This window comes from Carcharodon carcharias, chromosome 3 (assembly GCF_017639515.1).
Source record: "Carcharodon carcharias isolate sCarCar2 chromosome 3, sCarCar2.pri, whole genome shotgun sequence".
Taxonomy (NCBI): Eukaryota; Metazoa; Chordata; class Chondrichthyes; order Lamniformes; family Lamnidae; genus Carcharodon; species Carcharodon carcharias.
In genome coordinates this window covers 223,429,471-223,449,948 of record NC_054469.1, presented here as the reverse complement: position 1 = coordinate 223,449,948, position 20,478 = coordinate 223,429,471, and the positions used below count along the sequence as shown (strand labels likewise).

General features: G+C 44.5%; 1 protein-coding gene across 1 annotated transcript in view; it reads right to left on the bottom strand.

Moving 5' to 3' along the window:
• Nucleotides 1-828: 828 nt before the first annotated feature.
• The window catches only part of gad3 (glutamate decarboxylase 3), a 41,357-nt gene continuing 21,707 nt past the window's right edge, over nt 829-20,478 (bottom strand). Inside the window, exons 8-14 of the mRNA XM_041184156.1 lie at nt 15,504-15,620; nt 14,053-14,117; nt 13,867-13,945; nt 11,267-11,416; nt 8,089-8,196; nt 3,817-3,906; nt 829-1,002 (exon numbers count right to left, since the gene is read on the bottom strand). Coding sequence (XP_041040090.1) covers nt 829-1,002; nt 3,817-3,906; nt 8,089-8,196; nt 11,267-11,416; nt 13,867-13,945; nt 14,053-14,117; nt 15,504-15,620 — 783 coding nt within the window. The remainder of the gene's footprint in view (nt 1,003-3,816; nt 3,907-8,088; nt 8,197-11,266; nt 11,417-13,866; nt 13,946-14,052; nt 14,118-15,503; nt 15,621-20,478) is intronic.

The following is a 20,478-nucleotide window of genomic DNA, read 5'->3' as shown; positions in this document are numbered from 1 at the left end:
GCGAGCGAGCCCAGCCCCCAAATCACTGACGGGAAAATTCAGGCCTTGATTTGATTTTTGCCACCAATATGTGAAAAAAGACCCCATGTGTAGTAATTATGGATTTATTTATTGTGTAACGTACCTTTAAGAATAATACTTGTTAGGAGAGATCACATGATCTGTAGTAACCAATAGGAGAGTAGCGCGGGCTACCTCAGCAGTCAGTGTAGAGATAGAGTTGGAGTTGAAAGTACGCGTGTAGTTGCTGCTGAGTATATTGTAAATAAACTTGATGGTTTCACCCAAGAAGTGTCTGCAGATCAACTCTATCGTTAATAGTACAACTCAGCCATCCTACAACACCATGGCTTTTTAAAAGCAACCCAAGCAAGCAAGGGATGGCAGCAACCCAGAGGTGTGATCCAGTGATGGAAGTTCAAATACTGCCACAGTTGCTCTGGAATTAAAATTTAATTAAATAAATCACAAATGGTGACAGTGAAACTACTGGGTTGTTGTAAAACCTGATCTGATTCGCTAATGTCCCTTAGGGAAGGAAATCTGGCATCCTTACCTGGTCTGGCCTATATATGACTCTAGACCCACAGCATTGTGGTTAACTCTTAACTGCCCTCTTAAATGGCCTAGCAAGCCATTCAGTACAAGGGCAATTATGGATGGGCAATAATTTGCTTTGGCCTGCAAATGAACACCACAGTAAGTCAATATTTTAATTAATTAGTTTTAATTTGCTCAGAAATGAAGTGATTCACAGTAGAGGTAAGCAAAAAGGTTTCCGTAAACATTTTATGAAAGGCTGTGATCATTTTTGTGTCTGCTTAGAATTTATAAATCCTGCCCAAGTCTTGCAATTTCTTCAATCAGGAAGTCGACATCAGATGTGCTTGTAGCTGGATTCGAGAAAACCATCCGGAAGAAATTCACCTTGTCCCCTTGTGGTTGGTACCCAACCATTGACGATCCTTCCTCCATCATCCGAGCTTTAATCTTTGGCGCCACCTGAATATTGACAAGGAGTTAAGTTCATGATTTTGTGGCTCAGATAAAAGTTAGACATTGGAAAGGCAGCTGCCTCGTGACAGGAATTCTCAATCAGCCAGTTCAGATGAAAGATTATCGACCTGCGACGCTAAATTCTGTTTCTCTCTCCACAGAATGCTTCCAGAGCTGCTGAGTACTTCCAGCACTTCCTGTTTTCATGTCGGTTTGGAAGAGCCGGGGGCAGGGGGCGTTGTTGGGGAGGCTGGAGGCACAGTTTTAACTATGGGACAGATTAACTGGCAAAATAGTTATTCATTTTTCATTTGCCTTCTTGTGGATTATAAGAAAATAAAACAGACGAATATCTGCTCAGACTGGCAACAAAATGTATACGTGAGGTTCAACACACCAGGATGAAATTATAAAATAACCCACTGGAATATCAATTTTAGATATAAAGGCTACCATCACTAAAAAACTTAGACAGTCTCCAAGTACCTGTGATTTTCCCCATGACAGTTCTGATTTCTCAGGCAAGATCACATGCAATAAGTATTGAAGAAATGGAGAATCAGTGTTTTGGGTTCTGCCAGTCAGTAAAACCCCAAAGGCAGTGTACAATGTGTGAGATTATGGGCCAGGATTTACTGTAGAAATAATGACATTCACTGTAATTTATGTGCAAATCAGACAGCAACTTCCAACGAGTGTGGAAAATCTGCATGCTGATATCCAAGACTTGCCGCTTCTCTGTAAGCTTTGCGATCTCGCTGCCTAGCTCTTTACTCAAAAGTATTGAACGATGTGAAGTTCCTGTACAGATGTCATTGATATGGACTAAACTTGCCACAGAAAGTTAGGGCTGGTTCATTACAGTCTCAGAACCATTTTAAAAGGGCAATCAGTCTTAATTACCATTGGACAACTCTGGCACTAAAAATTAACTTTACAAGTATAGAACATTATTCCTTCAGGTTTTAATTACTGTTGGGGATTTTAGAGAATTTTATTTTACTTCCTGTCTCTTATTTCAAACTCTCTTAATTCCATCTTTCCTTTCCTGATTTTATTTTGTTTTCTGTGACTTATTTGAGACAAATTAAATATTTTAACTGACACGTGGTGCTTCAGACTCTGTGCTGCTCATTTCACAATACTTCAATCTGATTGCTTAAGGAGACACACAGTTGCCTACCTGGTTCGCACAAGTCCCAGTTGCCCTGTATAATGCACTGTGCTGTTTGGCTGTGAAACTTGCAGCAACTTCCAACACAAAAAAAAAGGTCACAGAAATGAACTGGGCAAGACAAGAACCATTCATTCATCCAGTACGGTAAACCTTGGCCCAATAGCACTTGTGCTATTTGAGAGGAAAACCTCCATTGGGAGCGGTGAGAAGCACTCTGCACGAAAAAATGTTTGATTGCATTTAAAATGTACCTCCTTTACTTTGCACGAAAATGATATATTGAACTTTAGAAATAGTGAAGTTTAAAGATGGTGATCAGCAAAAGTAAAATTGCTGAAGGATATAGCATTAATAACTTTGGGAGTTTCTGATTGTACTTTTCAGCCCAAATTTTCTCTCTATTTTTCTTCACAACCTTTCCTCAATAGAAAGGAAAGCTTCTTATTGGGCTACTCTTGTGACATTTTCTCAAGGACTTGTGACATGTTGCAGATGCAATCAAATCTTTAGTTATAACAAATGCTGATGGATATCCTTTATCTTTCATATTTTTATAGGAGATAAACATCTCTATGTGATTTTTAGTAGTTCAAAGAGATGCTGTAAAATAAAGCGTTGTTGTCAAAGCATAAAATCTCTACCACAGATTGGAGCCATACTCCTGTATATCCACCCAGTGCTGTTCCCTCAAATTGTTGCCCATTGGTGGCCATGCCTTCAGCCATCTAGTCTCACACCCTGGGATTCCCACCCTGACCCCCTCTACCCCTCTATGTCTCTTTCTTCCTTTAAAACCCTCCTTAAACCATAGTGCTTTGATCAGGCTCCTCATGTTTCCTTCTTTGGTTTGGTGTGAATTTTTGTCAGATGAAGGTTCTGAGGTGTTTTCCAAGTGAATTCAGCTGCACTTGCGCGAGTTGCTGTGCCTCTTCTTTGTACCTGTGATATCGATGATTTCATGTGGGCTTCATTCCTAAACACATCATACCTACCTTGGGAACATTCACTTCTTCATATCTCAGTCTTCAGCTGCATGGAATGGATTGTGAGGGTACAAACCCTGTTACATTTCCTCCATTGGGTTGAACTTAATGCTGGTGGTGGTGTTCTGACGGCAGGTTGGAAAACCGGGGGACTACCCTGCCACGGCCGACTCTGGGAGTGCTGACATTGAATCCGAACATTACTCCTAGCCATTGACAAGGATAGGCTACCAGTTCAATCGTGATCCAATGCAATCAGGAAAAATATTGTAGTCTACTGTCTTTTGTTTCAAAAAGGGGTTTGGATCATCCTTCTGTAATTAAGTATGTCTGATGTGGTGTACGGAGACCAGATATATGTTTTGATTATGAGTTTAAGGGATTTTCCTGACCGCCAGACAAAACATCAGAGGAAGATGGGCAGAAATCTTCGAGAAAAGATACCATTTATGTCATTGTTCCAGGTTTCTACTGGCCCTCTGCGGTTTCATGTGGGAGGTTTAGGGAAAATTGGCACATTGTTTTATTTGAATTGCGTCTTCTACTGGTTGATTGAATTGTCTTTGGCCAAGGAGAGTAACACAGGCCAGATATCCAGCTTGCTCTTGCATATTGCCAAACAGTGAACGCTTTCGTAAATAACGTCAGATTGAAGCATACCTGATGAAGCTGCCCGCCCAGCTCTGCATTTTCAGGCATTCCTCGGAGACTTGGTGGAACGTACCAGAAACACACGTTGGTATGCTCGGGCTGAGTGGGAATGGGAAAGTAAAATAGACAAAATGCTTGTTGTTATTCAAAAGTAGTTATGGAAAACCGCTGATTAATGCATCAGAATTATTTTTTTCTTGCCAACCTGAGGAGTAAACCTTTGCCAAACTCTGCGTCAATAATGTATCAATCCAAATCACAAAACAACATAAGGAAGCAGACAGGTTTGACACTGTGGATGGTGAAATTGGTCCTTTGCAAAACTGCAAAATGGACGACTGCCAGTTTAGCTTGCTTTATAATCCGACCTGCAATGTCCTTTTGCCACTGATTTCAAAATATAAAAGCAGGGTCAAATCCATGTCGCCTTGAAAGCTTTCATCTGATAATAATACTGAATGGAAAAGTGGTCCCATTTTTTTGTCTTTTTTTTTGGCAATACCAGTGATTCAACAGTGATCAGGTGTCGAGAATGTGCTTTGCATTGGGAGTAGCGACTTCCGCAGGTTTATCTGATTCACTACAACGTTGTGATGCACCTGCTTCACCAAAACCCAACAGTGCTCTTCTACCGTAGAACGGATACTTTACTTCCACACTCTGCATCCCGGTGAAGGAGCATCTTCGGAAGGCGTGCTTGTATTATGGTCTCGTACTCAATGGGATTTGCGTCGAGCCTAAGAAGTCATTCCATTTGGTCAGCATAGAACACTATTTATATTGCTGATCAGACCTGAGATCCAACAGGCCTTTGAGAATCAAAGCCAATCAGAGTCATGGGCTGGGCTGTTCTGATCCCACCCACCGCCGGGATGTTCCAGTCCCACCGAAAGTGCTTCTGGCTGGGCCATCGCATTCCCTGCGGCAAGTCCCACAACAATGGGGCCGGAAAATCCCAGCAATAGAGTTAGAAAGTGTTACAGCCCAGGAGGAGGATATTTGACCATCAATTTCATGCCGGCTCTCTATAGGGCGACCCAGCCAGTCCCATCCCCCCGCTATATTACCGTTACCTCAAAAGTTTCTTTCCCTCAAATGCCCATCTCAATTTCCTTCTGAAATCATTGATCATCTCGGCCACACTCATAGGCAAGGAGTTCCAGGTCATTATCGCTCGCTGCATTTAAAACAAGGTCTTCCTCACAGCCTGCCTGTGTACCTTGCCCAAAACCTTATATCTGTGATCCCCCTAGTCCTTGCACCATCAGCCGATGGGAACAGCTTTTCTTTGTCTCTCCTATCTAAACCTTCCAGACCTCCACCAGAGCTTCCCTCAACCTCCTTAGCTCAAAGGAGAAATCCTCCAGCTCCTCCAGCCTAACACTGGCCCTAAGCTTCCTTATCCCTGGAACCAATTCTACCCAGGCACAGTGGCAGGCTAAAACTTGTTGCCAGTTTCAGGTGCACAGCAACGCCAACTGGAGAAACCTGACAGAATTCTGGCAGAATGGCTGTTGCTCCAATGCCATGATAGTGGCTACTGTTTGGGTAACAATTCGAATGCAATATACCACCCAATGACAGATCATGATCGGTCGATACCTACACTTGTGCACATGGGCAGCTGTGGGAAAAAGCTGAGCAGTAACCAGGCATACTCCTCATACAGCGGGCAGAATTTTCCCTCCATTGGTGGGGGGTGGGGCGGGGGGGGGGAATTCAAGAGCTGGTGCATGGAGGCGTGCTGCCACCATTTTACGTGGGTGGGGCAATTAAGGCCCGCCCAGCATGATGTCCGCAAGGAAGCTCTATGCGCTCCCTGTGCGGGTGAGGGGTGATTCCCTCAGCCGGGAATACGTTCTTTTGCGCTTGCACACGAAAGAGGGCACTGATCTGCTACCTGCTGCCTCAGGGAGATCGGCTGTACATTAAGAAATATTGAAAACAGAAAACAAAAATTCCCTGACATGTTCCTTCATGTGACACTGTCACATGAGTTGGGACATGTCCATCACTTTCAGTTTCACTTTTATTACAAATTTATAAACATACATGAAACCTCATCCCGCCCATGGATGAGGTTTGATGCTTTTCCCATTGCCCGCCAGAGCTCCCGGCCTGCCCCCTTAAGGTTGGATGGGCAGGTCCATTAATTACATTAATTACTTTGTCGATGGCCTCAATTGGCCATTGACAGGTCGGTGGGCGGACAGCTGATTCGGCTGAGCCCCCGCCGACCTGGAAATTGAAATGGGTGGCGGTGGGAGTGGTGGGGGGTTGGGGGGGGTGGGGGGCGGGGGGATGACGTTGGGAGTTCCGCCTGACATCATCCCCCATCATTTTACGCCGACTGGGAAATCCTGGCCAGTGTGATGGGAATTATAAGGGACAGTCTCCGCAGACACGCACATTTCCCAATGCTACTGATGAAAGCCGAAATAAAAGACTTCAGCCTGTCCTCTTAGCTGAAAAGGTGAATAGTACGAAGAGATATAGGATGGGAGAAGATTAAAAAACAAGTTATTTTCAACAATAATGTCGCACAGCCAACATGCCCCAGGAGACAAGCTCCAATCAACAAATTGGTCTGCTGATTGAAAACCAACATTTAAGGGAAGACAGCAGTACACATCTGAACACTGTCATGAAAAGCTGATTACAGCCATGAATTACTTACCGGCATATTGAACTTTTTAAGGAAACTTGTGTTGTTTTTAAAGAAGTACAATAATGACACTGAGCAAAAGATGGCTGATAATGTAAAGTGACCACTTTCTGGAAAATTCCTATGTGAATTATACTGACAGACCTGTCCTGAGAGAACATGGAATGTGTGCCTGAAAAGGTGTCATGGCTTTCTTCAAACAGAGACACTGGAAAGGGAGATAGGAAATATGCAAAAGACTGAAGTTTAATCTCCTGTGGTTGAAGAGACGAAAGACTGATTTGCACATCACGGCAGTCACCCAAAAATTCATCTCCCGTTGATTTACATCTCAGAACGTGTAAATAGTTCTGAGGTGGATGCAAGACAACTATTTCCCTCATGGAATACACAGAGAAAATGGGTTAAAAAGCTAACTGCAGGGCAGTGCAGGATATACTGGCGTGCTGTGAGAGTGACAGCATAAGAAGACCAACTGCACCCCTGCAGTTGCAGGTGAAGTCTCTCTCTGTCTCTCTCTGTTGCTGGAGGAAAGGCTGAGCAGAAGCCACAATCAAAAAAGAAATAGGACAGTCCATTCAGCTTCCCTGTAGAACCAAGTGTCCCCAAAATTAACTGTGAAACGGCCAAAGTCAGTTCTACTGGAATCACCCAACCTAATAGCGGCAAAGTACCACCATCTACCACTCACAGATAAGACAAAGACTGATTTGGGTTTTTTTTAGCTTTTATTTGGACTCTTAACTTTTCATTTCTGATGTGTGTGTATGTGTGTTGCGTTTTTATTATTTACCTCGGATTTTAGTAACTAATAAACTTGCTCTTTCTTTGACTCAAGAAAGCCTGGTTAAATTGGCTCCTTCTAAAAAATAAAATACATGTGGGCTGGGGAAAAATATCCACGTTGGGGAAGGGATTTGTTTTAAATTAACCTTGTCGCGACCAACCGAGGGGGTTGAATAAAGAAGGGGAGCCAGCTCATTCCCCCTCACCCGGGGGCATAACAAAATTGGGTTCCTGTTCAGGAAGTTACCAAACTGGAGGATCTCGCCCGGGGACAAGTTGTAGCAACGTTTAAGGGTAATTTTACGTATGCATTCTCCCGGTTTGGATCTTCGCAGATCAGAAGCTGGCATAACAGGGTGAATGACAAGGGTGAGACACACTCCCCTCCCCCCACCCCCCACACACACCCCCCACCACCATCACCACCACATTTTGCTGGCTTTAGCTTTCATGGATAAATAATCTTTTTGATATGTAGCCCCCCGGGAGGGCAGAACTTGCCGCTGAGGTCATGTCCACATAAAATTGTCCCTTTAAGATGGCACCAGGTACAGAAGAAAACAATGGGTAATTTTTTTCACTTTTGCAATCTCTTTATGCCTGATCTTTTGTTAATTATTTTAATTAGATAGAAAATTGGTCAGGTTGCATCATGAGCATGCTATCTTCTAGCTCAATATTCCAATATGTGTGCATAGAATGTGATCCTTACCATTGGAACTTTACCCTTCATTCATCCCTATTTATTGGATTGTAATCCAAGGTACTGTTCCAATGTTCTTTTTCACTATGTACCGTATAAAATAAAAGCACAATGCTTGGAAACTTACTTTATCATCAAACACCAGCCTAAAATCATCTCTTCCTTTGAGTTTGCTGTGGAGATACTCTGCAAGTTCAAGGCATTTATTGATTTGCTTCTCAAACCCTGATGTACCCTGTAAAACATAACAGGAAAAGTTGATTTCTATCACACTGTGCTCTGATATCGCATTTAGTAACTTCAGTGACAAAACGGACTGCTCATTAGAAAGAAGGATTTGCATTTATGTAGCACCTTTCACAACCTCAGGACTTTGTTTCATATGCTGGCTGCGTAGCTTACCTTATCTTAATGAATTGTGGCCTGACTCAGGTTTATTTGCACTATGTACACTACATACGTAATGAGCTACTCAGTGGGCACAGCTCTCTTGAGTACAGGCGGTTCCATCTTCTCTACAGAGTCTCTGTAACAGTGTCACTGTTACATCATGATCCACATCATTAATTCATGAGCATAACTACTCTATTAACTATTATACTACACTTCCCAAAGCACGTCATAGCCAATGAAGTGAGTACTTTTTGAAATGTAGTCATTGTAATGAAGGAAAAATAGCAACCGATCTGCACCCAGCAAACACTCGCAAACTGCAATATGATAAGGACCAGATAATCTATTTTTGCAATGTTGATCAAGGGATAAATATTGAGAAGATAACTCCCATGCTCCTCTTCAGGATAACACTGTGGTGTCCTTCACACACAAGAGAGAACAGTCAGGGCTTTAGTTTAACATCCCATCTAAATGACAGCACCTCTCAGAGTGTAGCACTCAGCCTTTCATTAGAGTAACAGCCTCGATTTTGTGGTCAAGGGTGGGATTTTCCAGCCCTGACACTTGTGGGCATCATCGCAGGCAGGATTGGAAAATTTGGAGAGCTGTTAAAAGTCAATGGCTTTCCTAATTTTCCCATCTACCCACACCCACTGCTGGCGGGGCTGGAAAACCCCAGCCTAAGTTTCCAGAATTGGCCTGGGACCCACAGCTTTCAGGACCAGGAGGTGTGAGTGCTACTAACTGGGCCACAGCTGCTACTCATTGAGTAGTGTAGAATTCTACTCATTTAACCCAGTGGGAGATGATGGTGCACTGGTAATATCTGTGGGCTAGTAATCCCAAGGCCTAGATTAATCCTTCAGCAGCATGGGCTCAAATCCCACCTTGGTGTTTGCTGGAATTGAGAAACTAGTCTAAGTGATGGTGACCAGGATGGCTGTAAAAAAGCATTGTTCAAAAATCCCCTATGTTATTTAACTTTTGGTTTTACAATGGGCTTCAAAGCTGTAATGCTTAACATTTTTAAAAATTCAATTCCTTCTCTTTATTTTATACTGACTTTTAAATTACTTTTGAATGCTGGGAACTTTGACAGTACAGATTTTCCCGCTGAGTTTAACCTGTCAACATTGTGAGGAGATGGTGGCTTAGATGTGACTCCAGACCCACAACAATGTGATTGACTCTTAACCCAAATGCCCTAGCAGGCCACTCAGTTCAAGGGCAATTAGGGATGAGCAACAAATGCTGGACTTGCCAGTGATGCCCACATCCCATGAAAGAATTAAAAAAAAAGAATAAAGATCTTTGGCTGGCTTAGAATCCTTAAAGGTTATGCTGATTGGATTAGATGAAAAGGAGGTGGATGAAGGCTCATAGGGGCATGTACACTGGCACGGAGCTGTCAGGCTGAATGGCCTGGTTCTGTGCTCTACATTCTAATTGTATGCTAATATTCCAAGCCTGAATGATACTGGTCACCATACCAGGTTACCATTTTTTGAAACATAGGCATTTTCCAAAAGTATGACACAAATTTGACATCTTTTTGCAACTAAATCAAATGGACCTGTTGGGCCAAATGGATTTGAATAATGACATGATTCACCATAAATGATATTAAAATAGACCTGCAAGCTGTATCTATCCTGAGTTTAGTCCCTTATCTTTGAACCTCTATTTCAGCCCGTGTTGAGTGGTGCGAGTGGGGGTCCCTGTGGAGGAACAGCTTCTGCTTTCTGTGAACTGATAATCATATATATAAATGATTTGGAGTCAGAAATTGGAGCCTTGCTGTCACAACTTGCAGATGATACCAAATGGGGTGGCAAAGCTAAGGAGGCGGAGAATTGAACCGAAATGCAGGAAGGCATAAAAGGGTTTGGAGAGTAGTGGGGTAAATGACAAATTAAGTTCAATACAGTGAAATGTGAGGTGGTTTCGGTAGGTGGAGTGAGGAGAGGTAAGAACCAAATGGGGTAGGTGTGCAAAAAGACCTGGGGCTACCAATACACAAATCACTAAATATAATGATACAAGTTGCTAAGACCATAACTAGCACAAACAAAGTACTGGGGCTGATTTCTAGAGGAATAGAACACAGAGGCAGGAAGGTCACATCTAATATATACAGAGCCTTGTTTAGACAATGCTTGGAGTTCCAAGCATAGCTTTGGTTCCCACACGATAAAAAGGGTGTTAAGGCACTGGAGATAATAGAGGAAAGAAGTTACAAGGATGATCACCAGAATTGAGAGGACACAGCTATGAGGAAAGGTGGGAGCTCTTTTCTCTGGAGCAGAGAAGAGACCTGTCAGACGTCTTTATAGCTATGAAAGGGTTCAGTAGTGTCAATGTAGAGAGACTGTTTCACCTGTGGGTGAGTCCAGAACAAGGAGAATAAACATAAGATAGTCACTAACAGGTCAGAGGAATTTCTTTACGCTGAGAATGTTGAGAATGCATGACTTGCTGCTGCACGGGGTGATTGTAGCAGAGAGGACTGATGCATTTAAGGGGAGGGTTGATGCATTTAAGGGGAGGGTTGATGCATTCAAGGGGAGGGTTGATGCAATTAAGGCGAGGGTTGATGCATTTAAGGGGAGGGTTGATGCATTTAAGGGGAGGGTTGATGCATTTAAGGGGAGGGTTGATGCATTTAAGGGGAGGGTTGGTGCATTGATGAGGGAAAGGGAATGGGATATTAGCGAAGGTTGGAAGGAGGTAATTTGCTTAGAGTATCAACAGCAGCAGTGATCAATTGCGTTGAATGGCCTGCTTCCGCGCTGTAGATTGTGTGTATATCTATGACAATTGTAAAATAAATGAGAATATTAAGTGTTCACATATTAGCATCTCATAGTTTATTTCAGAATTAATCTTCACTTTCTGCCAATCTTCATTACCTTTGCTTTCCACATCAACCAGAATTTGAAGACATCTACGTGACGACCACACTGAATTGTTTTATCTCCTGTATCATAGGATGTGTTATATGGTTTGTCATCCTGAAACAGGTACTGTGCACACATTTTATTGCAGTTCAGGAGCAAACCCTGTTAAAGATCATAACAGTTGATACAATATCAAGGCAATATTTTCTTCAACACGTAGTTCTTACTTGCTATATGCTCCATTCTATGTTACAGTAATTACCCTTTATATGATGTTGGCAGCTTAGATTTTGTTCGTCCGTGTACGCCCACTATTATCCTGCCCCGAAGATCCCTCCTGTGTGTTGGGCAGGTTAGGAGCAATAGTTGTATTCCTTTGAAGGAGAGGGGGATAGGATTGCTGCATCAATGTTAACATGCACTTCCTTATCTCTCATGCTCTTTCCAATCATTGACTGGGTGTCAAGGAAACACACTTACTCAAAGTGAAAGCTCTGGGAATGATTAATTAAATCTCCACCATTCATTCAGCTCACAATGGCTGCTAGTCTTGATGGACAAGTTACTTAAAGAGACGATGCACCTGTGTCTCTCGTCACCACGGGATGGCACACGCTCATTTGGAAGTCATAAGTGCCCCATGCCACTCACATTCCCTCTAGTGTTGTTCTCTCTCACAATCAAGGTCTCAGAAGGTCAACAGCAGAAACTGGAACTGGAAGAGGAACAACACTGCTGTAAATCCCCAATGCATGAGCAGGAAGCTCTTTATATAATAAAATTAGATTGCAGGTACACATAGCACAGTTCTCCTTATGTAAGTGATCTGCCACTCATCAGCCAGCAGGTGACATAATTCTCATAATTCCCTCTGAGGGATGAGGCCCAGCTTTTGAGGTAGTTCAGAGAAATCTGAACAAGGTCTTTGATGTATCATGCTAAGTACTTCCTAACTAGCCATTCCATATTGCCCTCCACTTCAATGCATAGGAATAGCGGAATTCCCATCGGAATAACATATGTGCAATCCACAACTGTATCTTCTGAAGTGCTGACTGCTCCAGAGAGGCAGTTTGGAACTTTAAAGATGATAACGAAGATGCAAGCCTCATCTTATTCTGCTTTTTGAGTTTACCTGTTGTTGACTGAATTTCCAGAGTGTCAGGAAATCCTACAGTTACACCAGGCAAGGCCCTGTCGGATCCTGGAGGTGCCTTTACACCAACATCCTGGATATAGCATGCCAGCCTGATTGAGGAGCCTCTGTGATTGGTCACTACCCACTCGAGCTTCCCCACTTCCCCAATTTACTCCCCATCTCCAAGGCCTTCGATCCTGTCCCACTAAGAGCTCGGATCTACCGCCTGCAGGCTTCAATCTCAACCCCAGGGCTTCGATCCTTTCCCCCACCTCCCTCACAGCTCTGATTCCCCTGACCTCCCTGCCAGCCCTTAAGGCAACACACCAGCCAATACCCGCCACTCCCCCCAAACCCGGACAATGGGCCTCCAGTTCACCCCTGAACTCCCCCCCCAAATACGCATCTAGCCACCTCCCTTCAGGCCTCCAATTTCCCCGCACCTTCAGGCCTCTGTTCCATTCCCTATGACCTTGGGATTGGCCTCCCCCAGGGGATTGCACCCTGCCCCACAATCCTTACCCCTTCTGAGATCAACGCGTTCCCCCGCAGATCAGAGGTCGACTCACTGTGCCACACTCCCCCAGTCTGATACACCCCTCGCTGTCACGGGTGTATCTAGTCCTGAGGCCTTCACTGACCAGTTCCCTGCCTGACTGGAATCCACCCTGTTGATCAGGCTGGTATCTGGGTGAGGAACCAAACAGCTGCATCTTGCATACATGGTGGAGTTAAAATTCCACAACCTCCGGGTGGACTCCTGACTCTGGGTTCTCTGTGACTTTCTGATCCTTCCTCCCGCTCAATACAGAATATGACAATTAAAATCTGGGCCTTAATGCTTTTTTCTGCTCCCCCCGACTTCTGACTTTAGTAAGAACAGCACTCCCCTCCCCCTCACTACAGTGATGCCCAATTTTAAATGATCACAACAAGCTTCCAGGATTTGTTCATGGGATGTGGGCATCGCTGGCTAGGCCAGCATTTATTGCCCTTGTTCAGGGGGCATTTAAGGGTCAACCACATTTCTGTGGGTCAGTCACATGTAGGCCAGACCAGGCAAGGACGGCAGGTTTCCTTCCTTAAAGGACATTAGTGAATGAGATGGGCTTTTACAACAATCAGCAATGGATAATTCCAGATTTTTATTGAATTGAAATTCCACTAGCTGCCATGGTGAGATTTGAACCCAGGTCAGCAGAGCATTACCCTGGGTCTCTGGGATACTAGCCCAGTGACAATACCACTGCCTTCCCTATTCCCCATTCCTTTCTCCATGGCAATGACTCAGCCAATCAGAGATGACTTGCCAACCAATCAGCACCCTTTTCCCCTGTAGTATAAATTGTGGCGATTGTTTTGAAGTTTGAAATTGGTGCATTTGTCCTGAGGAGTGCAAGATGTAAAGCTTTGGCAACATGTCTCTCGTTTCAGCAAGATTCAAGCTCTGTAATACCAAGCGACATTTAAATACCTTTGCATGGATCAGAATTGCAGAGCACTGCAGGGGAACACCCAACATCTTGTGTGGATTCCAGGTTACAGAGTTGGCCCTAGTACAGAGAACAGCCTTGTAGCAGCAGGAAAAATAAAATTGTCACATATATATTTTATATTCATAATGATTTCTGTGGGCATTGCGAAATGCGTAGAAATTTACCTTTCAATCCCATTTAACTTATAACGATGCTTCTGTGACATTAATAAACCACCGCCCCAAGCTGCCTGTTTAACAGAAAAAACAAAGATTACTTTCATGGGAAAGGGCAACGCATTTGTCATACAAAACACTAGTGATGTTGTTTTATCTAAAGCTGTTATGGATTTTAAACTACGTACTCAGAAAGCTACGTCAGTGGACTGGTGATTCCGAGGCCCAGGCTAACCCAGATTCAAATCCCACCATGGCAGCTGGTGGAATTTAAATTCAATCAATAAATCTGGAATTGAAAGCGAGCATCAATAATGGTGACAATGACAGCTATCACCGATTGTTGTAAAAACCCATCTGGTTCCCTAATGTCCTTTAGGGAAGGAAATCTGCAGTCCTTACCCGGTCTGGCCTACATGTGACTCCAGACTCACAGCAACGTGGTTGACTTTTAAATGCCCTCTGCAATGGCCTAGCAAACCCATTTGGGGAGGGCAACAAAATGCTGGCCTTGCCAGTAATGCCCAAATCCCCAAAAGAAGCTAAAATGACACACCGCTGGAAATACTTTCTCCTTACGAGTGCCGTCTCTGTGTGTGTGTGGTGGTGTTTAAGTACTGAGGGTCTCCTAAAGAATCGCACATTGTGGCAGAGGGTCTGAAAGGAAAAGCAGTCACTTATTATAGCACATCATTTGAGTGTTTAGTCGAAGGTAGTAAATACCAGCTCTGCGACAGAAGGTAATTGGCCAGCCAGCGTGAAATCACAGTTGGGGGCCGATCGGGGGTGGTGGCCTGATTCCCGGCTGCTTCTGGGTGCAGTGGCCACACCCGCACGCCAAAAAACAAAACCCTGCCCCAGGACTTGAGAACCAAAACCAAATGCTAACATTCCAGTGTAGTACTGAGGGGGAGCTACTCTGTAGGAGGCGTTGTCCTTTGAATGAGATGCTAAACTGACACCCTGACTGCCCTGTAAGGTGGATTTAGAAGATTGCGTGGCACCATTTGGGCAGAAGAGCAGGGGACTTATTGCTGGAGTCCTGGCTGATAATTATCTCTCACTCATCATCGAACATTATCTGGTCATGTCACATTGCCGTTTGCAGGAGTTGCTGTGTGCAGACTGATTGCTCTGTTTCCTACAATAGTAACTGGGCCGTAGGGTCCAAAAGTACTGCAGTGGCTGTAAAACACTTTGTGGCCTGCTATGCTTGTGAAATGTGCTATAAGAAAACAAGCTTTTCTTTCTTTATTGGAAAATGGCGGCTTGCAGGGAAATACTGGGATGCGGCTAAGCTGTGTGGAGCCTTCAGCATCTGAGTCACTTCTTTCTGTTTGCTTTCCAATGCAAGAGTACTTCTAGCATTTTCTGCCCTGTATTCATAGCGAGTGGATTATGGTATCAAATCTTCAAACAGGTGTGATTAAACAATCCTATTGTATTTGAAAGATCCTTACATCAACATGCATCCAAAGGCTGTGCCTTTCACAGATGTCTGCAATGTCATTGAGGGGATCAAAGGCTCCAAACACAGTGGTCCCAGCTGTAGCATTGACATACAAAGGAACAACGCCCTGTAAGAAAAACCCATTATTAGTTCCTTGCTTTATGTGTGCGTGCTCTATACAGCTTTAAAAAAAATGGCTGTTCCCTACGATTGAAAGAATAGTTTTTGCTGTGGGTTTAGTCAGGTTTTCATTGTAGGTTTGTTTCTAGCTGTTGCACGTATAATTATTAACTTAACTAGACAAATTCGTTGCTCCCGAAAATGAGTACAACAAGGCCCATATTTCAGTGACCCATATCCTGGGCCCCACGGTCACCCGGGGAAGAAATTTCCCCCATTGTGGGGGTGGTTGCGCGGGGACCGGCGCAAACCTGATCAGGGGCCGTGCCGCCATTAAGTTCGGGATGAAAGTCTTTATTAAAGACAGAAAAATTATTTAGACATGTCCCCTCATGGGACAGGGTCACACGAGGTGGGACATGTTTATCAAATGTTTGAAATTTTAAAATTTGATGAGTGAACCCTTCATGAAACCTCCTCCCGCCCGTGGATGAGGTCTCATGAAGAATGTGAAAGCCGCTTGGGCTCTTCGCCTGCCCCACCCACCACCCCCCCCCCACCCCCGCTGACCTTAAGGTTGGACGGGCAACTTTCTTAACAACTCGAATTACTTTGTTAATGGCCTCAATAGGACTTTGATAACTCGATGGGTGTGCAGCTGACTCGGCTGTGCGCTTGCCGAACTGAAAAATCGAAATGATGCGTGGTGTTGTTCGGACCCCCCCCACCGCTCCCCCCCCCACCCCCAACGGCCAACATCACCCCGCGTCGTTTTATGCGTCAGAGAAGCAGGGCCCGCCCCGCCCCCCCCCCCCACCCCCTCTCATCAACCCAAAAATCCTGCATCCAACCCTAAATTTTCCATACCCTGCTGGGTGGCCGCTTAAGCCAGTGCTGGGTCCATTAACACATGCAAATGAAGGGCCCAACATCTGTTTTAGGAGCCCCTTCCAGAAATTCGATATTTGCAGAGTGAGCAGGTATTAGCCTGGGCTGCAGCCTCCATCAAACAAAGCAAAATTACTCTTTTTTTGCATTTTTAGAACACGTTGCCGTGCAACCAGCAGTGCTGTCTTGACTCCGCCATATCCCGGTTGCTTGCTCCCCACCTCCGATACTGCTCCAGACCCCCCTTACGGGACTTGAGGTTTTGAAGTGTTGGTGGTCAGACCAATGAGCCGATACTCTCTTACTCAAATGGACGCGTTGCCCGTAGAGAAACGATAGCTCGGGTGGCTTGCTCGCTCCATTGACGTCAGTGAGTCTTGAGGCCCAGTTTCAGTCGGGGATCAGGCCTCCTGATTTGGGCCTGTGTTCTGCGTGGCCTCATTGCCAATCAGGCCCGAATCCAGCACCACTCCCAACCCACCCTGACCCCACCTCCAACCACCGCAACCCCAACCCCCCACCCCACCAGACCCCCTCCCCGCCAGCCCACCACCCCCCAGAAAGAATTTTAAGCTCCATATAGGCCAGAATCTTCGGGTAGGCAAGCAGTGGGAGTGGACCCCACTCGCCAATGCATAAAATGATGCCTGGTGACGTCGGCCGTGTGTCCAGATGTCGCCGCGCGCCATTCTGATCCTCAGTTCGGCGAGAGCCCAGCGAACTCGGCTGCGCACCCGCCGACCTATTAAGGCCATTTAAAAACTAATTAAAGTGATTAACTGAGCTGCCCGTCCAACCTTAAGGTCGGCGGGGGAGAGGCAGGAGAAGAGCCCAGGCGGACTTCGCATTTCTCATGAGACCCCATCCACGGGCGGGATGAGGTTTCATGAAGGGTTTATAAATTGAATGAAAGTTTTTATTAAGGTTCATTGACATGTCCCAGCTCATGTAACACTGTCACATGGGGGGACATGTCTTGAAAATATTTTTTTTTCCTTTACTAAATCTTTTATAAATCAAACTAATCTCCCTGAGGCAGCTCTGTGCCTCAGGGAGATTTCTGCGCTCTTTCGCGTGCATGCATGAAAGGACGCAGGCCCCAACTCGGCCTACACCCCTCCCCAAGCCCGCCCGGGGAGCGCACAGCCTTAATTGGCCCGTCCACGTAAAATGGCGGTGTGCAGCCGATCGCGGGTGGGGAATGGTTTCGTGCCCGATCGCACCCACTCCTGCCCAACACCGCCCCCCCCCACCCCCCCCGCCTCAGCCAATGGGGAGAAAATTCTCCCCCATATACTTAAAAAAAAAAGGAACTATACTGCAGGCACAAATTAAATGGAATGCATTTGTCAGAAGATGACTGGCAAACCTTGTGCCAGGGCCAGGCTGGACAGTTTTTCAGCTGAGCCAAAGTCTGGAGGTATCTCAGACGGTTGCTGAAAGGTAGGATGATGCAGTCCCAATAAGTTCCTGCCCACCCCAATGCAAAAATATAACTAAAATTGGTAAACCCATCCAAAAATAACCACAGTTGTGGTTTGCAATAACTCTCAAACCTTGTATACCCAGGCAGAAAATTGCTGTGTTGTTATAGATTGTGCTGTGGCATAAAATGTAGGAAAAGTCATGTTAGTTTGCTCTATGTGTTTCTGAGATGTAGAGGCTCTCAGCCTTTTAGAATCCCAAAGGGAAATGTCCTTCATTGATAAATAAAGTGGAACATTTTGGCCAAGGACAGTGAGATCTTCTGGTGTGACCTATACTCTTTGGTGTTTAGTACAATGAGAGGTGATCTTATTGAAATGTATAAGATTCTTAGAGGGCTTGGCAGGGTAGATGCTGAGTAGATTCCTGGCTGAAGAATCTAGAACACGGGTTCATAATCTTCAGATAATCAGCCATTTAGAACTGAGATGAGAAAAAATTTATTCCGCCAGAGGGTTGTGAATCTTTGGAATTCTCTATCTCAGAGGGCTGTGGATGCTCTGTTGTTGAGTATAACTGAGATTGATAGATTTTTGGACACTAAGGCCTGAATTTTTCAGGCAGTGGGTAGGCTCGGTGTGATGGGCGGGGCAGCCGTGGAGCTTATCGCCGCCCACGATCGTCCCTGCGCCGCCATTTTACGCGGGTGGGCCAATTAAGGCTCGCTTAGCGAAAGGGCACTTCAATCTCCCTGAGGCACGGAGCTGCCTCAGGCAGATTGGATCGATGTTGAAAAAATTAAATAAATGGTTGGAAGATTTATTTAAACATGTCCCCTCATATGACCATGTCATTTATGAAAATGTTAAAATTTAATTAATAAACGCTTTAGGAAACCTCATCCCGCTCGTGAACGAGGTTTCCCAAAAAACGCAAAACTGCTTGGCCTTTTCACCTGCCCGCCAACCTTAAGATTGGACGGGCAGCGTTAACGATTACCTTCACTGGTTCCTTAATGGCCTTAATAGGCCGCTTACATATTGGTGGGTGCGCAGCTGACTCTGGCATGTGCCTGCCGAACGAAACAGCGCAACTCAGCACGATGACATTGGGACGCACGCCTGACGTTATCGTGCACCATTTTACACGTTGGCATGTCAGACCTGCTCCTGCACGCTGACTGAAAAATCCTGCTGTACGGGAATCAAGGGATATGGGGATATGGCGAGAAAATGAAGTTGAGGTAGAAAATCACTTATGATTGAATGACAGAGCTTGAAGGTCCTCCTCCTGCTCCTATTTATTATATTCTTATGTATACCAGGCAACAACAAGGGTAATCAGGGATGGGCAAGAAACGTTGGCCTTGCCAGCAATGCTAACATTCCATGAATGCATAAAAAATGTTTTCTTTATATGCTGCTTTTGATATATTGAAACATCCCAAGCTGGTTCACAGCGCTATTATCAGGCCAAATATGACACCAAGGTAGAAGATGCACAGTCTGGTCAAAGAGGTAGGCTTTAGGTAGCATCTTAAGGAATGAAAGAGCTGTCAAGAGGTGGAGAGGTTTAGCAGGGAATTCCCGAGCTTGGGGCCTTGTCAACTGAGGACATGGCTGCCAATGGTGGAGCGATTAAAATTAGGGATATCCTGAAGACCGGAATTAGACGAGCGCAGATATCTCGAAGAGTTGTAGGGCTGGCGGAGGTTACACGCAAGGCCACGGAAGGATTTGAAAACAAGGATAACGATTCCTCTCCCAGCTACCATCGCAAAAAAAAAGAGTAGCAAGCCAATGATCTCATTGCACCTTTTGTGACCTTGATGTGTACAAAAGCACCACCTTGTTAACAACACTTCAAAGTAATTAATTTTATTTCAATTACTTTGATGTAGTTCTAAGGGAGAGGGTAAACAGCTGTATAATGTATAAATACAAGTTTTTTCTTTGTATTTTATTGTAAGCAATCTGTCTTGTTTTCTGCCTGCCTTTAACTCTCCTGTTGAAGTGAACAACACTAACATTGGTTAATTTCCAGTAACCATGCTGCACGAGTGACAATTGCTGTTTCTTAAAATCACTCTTCAAAGACCTAGTAGTTATTCTAGTATCAGAAAAATAATGAGCTTCTATGTTTTGCCGCACCTGTGTGAATTATAAAGCAGTTACAATATTGTCAAAACGTCAACAATTTTCTCAACTGAGAATAAAAGAAAGTACAAATTATTCAGACGTTGAAACTGCATAGGAAATGTCTGCTTCAAGTTTTCTGGGCTTTGTATTACTGGGGCCTTTCATAAGTGGACCATATATCCCTACAGCCTGCAGTACACCTTTACTAACTTTTTCCTTTGCTTTGCACGATATGTACTGTATTACCTTGCATGCCATCAAACGCATTCTCATGTCATTACTGAAGACAGAAAGCATCTAGAGAGATGAGGCATGACTGTAAATCAACAGATCAGTTTAGTTTACATCAAATACAGAAATTAATAGAATAAGCTTTTCACAACAATGCCCGTTAAATTCTCATTGTCCCTCATC